The sequence below is a fragment of the Suricata suricatta genome, chromosome 11 (assembly GCF_006229205.1).
Source record: "Suricata suricatta isolate VVHF042 chromosome 11, meerkat_22Aug2017_6uvM2_HiC, whole genome shotgun sequence".
Classification (NCBI taxonomy): Eukaryota; Metazoa; Chordata; class Mammalia; order Carnivora; family Herpestidae; genus Suricata; species Suricata suricatta.
In genome coordinates, this window is record NC_043710.1 from 39,764,481 (window position 1) to 39,767,173 (window position 2,693).

General features: G+C 52.2%; 2 protein-coding genes across 2 annotated transcripts in view; both read left to right on the forward strand.

Moving 5' to 3' along the window:
- The window catches only part of LOC115272503 (serum amyloid A protein-like), a 15,192-nt gene extending 14,194 nt beyond the window's left edge, over positions 1–998 (forward strand). The window contains exons 2-3 of the mRNA XM_029915559.1: positions 140–278; positions 694–998. Of these exons, the coding sequence (XP_029771419.1) occupies positions 140–278; positions 694–856 (302 nt within the window). The 3' untranslated portion in view covers positions 857–998. The remainder of the gene's footprint in view (positions 1–139; positions 279–693) is intronic.
- Positions 999–1,976: 978 nt separating this feature from the next.
- LOC115306330 (serum amyloid A protein-like) overlaps positions 1,977–2,693 on the forward strand; it is a 5,947-nt gene continuing 5,230 nt past the window's right edge. The window contains exon 1 of the mRNA XM_029956674.1: positions 1,977–2,055. The gene's annotated coding sequence lies outside the window, so the exon portion shown is untranslated. The remainder of the gene's footprint in view (positions 2,056–2,693) is intronic.

The window sequence follows — 2,693 nt, forward strand, 5'->3', positions numbered from 1 at the left end:
TTCTTCTCAGCCTGTGGTATCCCAGGGGGGAGCACAGGCAGAAATCTGGAGTCAGTGGTGGATTTGTCCTTCCCTGATTCTTCCCTAAGGTGTGCATTCTGTTCACCTGATATCCCCTTGCCATGACCTTTTGTCTCAGGGGCTTGGGACATGTGGAGAGCCTACTCTGACATGAGAGAAGCCAATTACAAAGATTCAGACAAATACTTCCACGCCCGGGGGAACTATGATGCCGCACAGAGGGGACCTGGGGGTGCTTGGGCGGCAAAAGTGATCAGGTAACAGGGGCCCTGGGGGATGCAGGGATGGGTGAGCCGAGCTTGGCTCTACTGGACAGCCAGGAGGGGCCACTCCCTGGACAAGTGTCCAGTAGAGACTGTGGCTCCTCCTCCTCCTCTTGCCCACCTCCCCTCTGTGCCAGTGTCGGGTGTGAGTGGTCAATGGAGCTAGAGCAAGGCCAGTGGGAATGGGTCATTCCCCACTCTCCCCGGCTGAGTGCTGTTCACCCAGCAAAGGGACCCACCCCAGCTGGGATGTTCTGTTTTAGTTTGGGAGGGTGGGATGTGTGTCAGTGTTTTGTCCCCTCTTTCCTTGGCTCCTGTCAGCCATCCCTTGGGAAGAAGAGAGATGGAGGGAAGGGGCTATTGTTCATCAGCCCCTAATTAATCTCCTACTTGCCTTCCTCCATTCCAGCGAAGCCAGAGAGAATTCTCAGAGGATCACAGACTTTTTTCGGCATGGAGACAGCGGCCACGGAGCTGAGGACTCGAAGGCTGACCAGGCTGCCAATGAATGGGGCCGGAGCGGCCAAGACCCCAACCACTTCCGACCTGTTGGCCTGCCTGACAAGTATTGAGCTTCCTCTTTGCTCTGCACTCAGGGCAGGGACTGGGAGCCCCTTGAGGGCAGGGACACCCAGTCATTGAGTTCTCTGTCCAGAGATGCTGGTGGAGGGCACCTAACAGGTGTCTAATAAATGCTTAAGAGGTTGTTGAAAAGTGTGTGCTGTTCCTTGATGTAAGGATGCTCATTTGTCCCAGGGTTGATGGAGGGACACCCACGTGCTGGCCGAGCCTGTGTCCGTGTGTTTGGTGCCAGGTGACCATGTCAGTTCACACAGGGCAGCTGCCCTGCACTCACCCTTCTCCGTTCAGACCTGCTGGCCTATCCTGGCCTCTCTGGTTACCCTGGAGGTCTTTCCAGGTCCTTCTGTGTCCAGACCCTGCTCTTCTGTCACTTGTGTCCTTTGCTTTCTCTGTCCTCATCATCTGGTTCCCTTTGTCTTGTTCCTTATTGTTTCTGTTCCTGGTGGCAGGGGACACAGCCATGGGAGGATAGGTCTATGGAATCCTTCTCTGACTACAGACACCTTGATCTTGTGTTGATGCTGCTGTGTGTGTGTGTGTGTTTAAGTTCTTTAAGTTTGTTTATTTTTGAGAGTGAGAGTGAGAGTGAGTGAGAGAGAGCAGGGGGAGAGGCAGAGAGAGAGACGAAATCGCAGCAGGCTCTAGGCTCTGAGCTGTGGACCCAGAGCCCTATGCGCCCTCCCACTCACACATCAAGAGATCAGGATCTGAGTAAAAGTCAGAGGCTTACCCGACTACGTCCCCCCGGCGCCCCTTTCCTGACCAGTTTTATAATGTGTCCTTAGCCACCCCTTTAGTGGAGCCCTTTCTGCTCCTCCATGTGCCATTGTTCTCTCATTCTTTAGGCAATCAAATCTCTTATCATTCTGAATACGCTTCACAGCAATTCTCAATACGCTATTGTGTGGGGAAGAAAGCCTCTCTTCCCAGGAGTGACAGTGGAAACAGGCAGAAATTTCCAAGTTTGCTACACGCCTGGAAGCTGCCAGATTGCACAACAGGGGAAAGTAGATGGCCGTGAAGGAGCCCGTGATCTGCATGCTGTGTTCTGGCCAAGAAGAATTTCCGAGTCTCAGAGTTTTGCTTCAAACCTGCCTGCCCACCCATTCCCCAGGGAGTGTCAGTGTATATAATGCCATCCGTGCTCATGGGAGGCTCAGCCTCAGCAGGAGCCTCACGACAGCTAAAGGTGAGGCGCCAGAACTTTCCAACACTTTCCTTCTTTGCAGATTCTCCTCCCAATGGCATCCTTGTACTGTGTCCTGCTCCCTGCTTCCTTCCTGAATCTACCATCCTGGCAGTTCTAATTGCCGAGATGTGAATACTTTCTGGGATTGGGATTTAGTCGTGTACTTCCTCTGCGGGGGTTCCTGGATGGGCAGACCAGATGGGCAGTTGCAGTTCTGCACATGTGTGTGCGTTGTCTCACTATCTCATTTTACGGGCGGGTACCCGGTCACAACATCCCCAAGGGCCTCTTGGGGAACTTTCTGGACAGTGGGTTTCGGGGCTCATAGGGTACGACTGAAATGGAATGCGGTTTCTATTAGACATGCAGTGCAGTCTTTCATCCTGGGATTCCTATGGGCAAATGAAACGGGGAACCGGACCCTCTGGAATTCTCTACGTATCCATGTGCCACCTGCCTACTTATATGTATACACACTGCCTACTTCTCTCTACCTATACATTTATACACGCACATGTATATACACGGGTGTATATGTCCACATACATGTGTATATCTGTATGTGTGTGTATAGATAATTAGATACAGGTAATACTGAGTGTGGTTCAGTCTGGAATACAGGTATGTGTCCACATGAC